At 42.8% G+C, this 2901-nt stretch overlaps 1 protein-coding gene across 1 annotated transcript in view; it reads left to right on the plus strand.

The window, feature by feature from the left end:
* Positions 1–979, plus strand: part of LOC104166628 (inositol 1,4,5-trisphosphate receptor type 2-like) — a 99015-nt gene extending 98036 nt beyond the window's left edge. Inside the window, exon 22 of the mRNA XM_009706636.1 lies at positions 472–979. Coding sequence (XP_009704938.1) covers positions 472–558 — 87 coding nt within the window. The 3' untranslated portion in view covers positions 559–979. The remainder of the gene's footprint in view (positions 1–471) is intronic.
* The last annotated feature ends 1922 nt before the right edge of the window (positions 980–2901 follow it).

A 2901-nucleotide genomic window follows, 5' to 3' on the forward strand; every position in this document is an offset into this window, starting at 1 on the left:
TGAAAAACGCGACAAAGGTTTAGGCTGGATGTGCTGAGGCCGTTGCTTATTGTGCTTACCCATACCGTCCTAGTGGGTTTTTTTCATCCCCCTGTGGCTGAATCTGTTCTCTCCCGGCTTAAATTTAAACTCTGCGGCTGGGACCATCTTTTAATTCTGTGATTGTACAGTACCAAGTGCAAATGCTGACCCTCTGCAGGGCTACACAACACAATAGCAGCACAAATAATACACTGTAAGACCTGCCACTGGATAAGAATAACATACAAATGAGAATAAAATGTCCATACTTTGCAGGAAACAGATCTCCCACTTCAAAAGCATCTCTTACTTGTAATTTTCAATGCTGAAGAAAGGAATTCCACTCCCTGTTGTTTTGCTTATATGTATCTTGCTCTGTGACTGATAAATAATAGTAAAAAGAAAAAAAAAAGAAATCTCAACTCGTGTCTCTCTGCCTTTCCACCTTAGATGACAGAACAAAGGAAGAATAAGCAGAGGCTGGGCTTTCTTGGATCAAACACACCCCATGTGAATCATCACATGCCACCACCCTGATACCACGGGGAGAAGCCGTGACTAGCCTTTCATCAGTATTCCCGCTTTATTATAGAATAAAAAACTGAGATTGAGAGGAGCGAACAGTGCCTATTGTTACAAAGTTGAAAACAACCAAGTGCCAAGATGTTAAGTGGTTTAGCTCTGGGAACAATTTGTAGCTGTTTTTCATGGTTGAAAGGGACCACAACCTAGAACGCGAGAGATACGAGGGAGCTCGTTTGTATTTGTTCGTGGGCCACGACTCGACTGCGTTTGTGCTCTGCAACTCGATGGCTTCGGTGGCAGCTGCCGTGTGCGATGGAGGTCGGGGCAGCGTTTGGCCGCGTCCTTCAAGCTGCCGTCGGACTTCTCCCTAAAGTGCTAGGATAACTGAGATGAGCAGAAGAAGGAGAAATGTTTATTAACGCAAATAGGACAGCCTGGTTCAGAATCAATAGAAGTCGTTTCTGGCTTATTCGCCAAATAGCGACATTAGTCATATTTGCTTGGCATTTACTATTTTTTAATTACTGTAAATAATGTCAGTTGGGTAAGCAATAATGTTGCTTCAAGTAACTTCTACTAGGAGGGAAAAAAAAAAAACGTCAAAAGACTGAAAAAAAAAACCAAACAAAAAAAAAGAAGGAAAAAATAGAAAAAGAGTTGCAAAGAGAAACATTAACGCTTTTGAATTTTAGCTGTCACCATGCAATTTCTTATTTATAACATGGAGCACAATGGATCTACAGCTGTGGGAATGTTATGCACATAACACTGACAACATAACTGGAAGTGATTTCTTTCTCCTGGCTTCAGATGTTCTCGATTAATGTGGCCATGCGATTTCACATACTGAGGAGTTAAACTGTGTTTTAAATTCAAGTTCCAATGGAGGATTCAGGAAAAAAAATATATATACTTGTAGTTTGAAGCGTGTATGGGATTTATTTTTTTTAAAAAAAAAGCTTGGAAATGTCTTTCTGTATGGAGCTGTAATGGTGTCATTACATTCTATAAATTCATCTTCAGCGAGAGTTGACTTGAGTAAATAAGCACTATATTCTGCCAGCTTTCTTCTGAGCTAAAGATCCTGGGCTTATGCCTTTGCCTGCCCTTCCTGCTTTTGGGGGCTTGCAGGACTGGCCGGGCTGGTGGGGGGCGAGGGGCAATGCCGGAGGAGCTCCGTCCAGCTCTGGGCTCCACGAAAGGTGGCCGCCAAGTCAGCTGTGCAGGTTTCTGCTGTATCCTGTATTTCTTGGTGTGGCTTCAAAAGAAAAGTTACAGGGTTTCCAGAGAGCCCAAGAGGGCAATTCTATCTTTTAGGAGATCTTTGGGGCACAAATGGGAGTTGTGGTCCCAGTTCGCTTCCATTTTCAGTGGGTTTTGGTTACCTAATTGTCCTCAGTGCATTTGAAAAATGCACCTCCATTACATAGGGTCACTTTTTAAACCAAAATATTTTTGCAATGATTGTCCCCCTGTAACATTTCTATTTTGTTATAAAAGCCATTTTGGTCAAAGCTGAAAATACTACTGGCTCCACTATTTCTAGTTTCTCCCTGAAGAAACGCTGTTGTCTTGTTTAAGGCACAATTCAAACCAACAGACCTAGAGTGAAGGAAAGGAAGGGGCATTTCCCTCTCTTCATCCCAAATTCAAACCTGTTCTTGGAAGCCATCTCTTTTTTTGTGCCAATGAGGTGGCTGAGATAGGTAAAAATAATGTACTTTAGGGTCTGATTCTTCTACCGTTAAAACATTTCCCATTGGTTTCAATTGTGTCCTTCAAAAATACAGTGTGGAAAGCAGGGATTTGTGTATTTTACAGAAAGAAAATCTCTTTCTATTGATTTTCCTTTAGTCCACAGAGAATCCTGGCTGTGAGAGGTGATGGCCATTTCCAGCTTTAGGGTCTATTTTTCCTGTAGGAAATTCTCCCAAATCCAGCCAGCACTCTGCCTCCGTGTGCTAAGGTGAAGAGCAAGTGGTGGTTATCAGAAATGGCACAAGACCAACAAAAGTGAGTGGTGGGAGACTAAATTTTCTACAACTCCTCTGCAGGTGTCAGGCTCGCAGCCTCGCTGCATCCAGACGTCAGCTGCTTCCCAGGCAGAGGGAGTGCATGGAGGCAGCGGGAGCTGGGTTGAGCTGGTTGATGCTGTGTGTTTGCTTCTGAGGCCCCAGTAACCTTTTCCACTCCAAAGACCAGACAACAGTCTGGTCCTTGGAGAGCAGAGCAGATATGGCTGTGGCACGGGGAGCTGATGGTAGGAAAGCTGCTAGGTCAAAGTAGAACACAGAAAAGCAGTTGTCTTCAATGGACAACTGAGATATTTTAGGAATAAAACTTGGAGTGTGCCTT

This window comes from Cariama cristata, unplaced genomic scaffold, assembly GCF_000690535.1.
Source record: "Cariama cristata isolate BGI_N322 unplaced genomic scaffold, ASM69053v1 scaffold15540, whole genome shotgun sequence".
Lineage (NCBI taxonomy): Eukaryota > Metazoa > Chordata > Aves > Cariamiformes > Cariamidae > Cariama > Cariama cristata.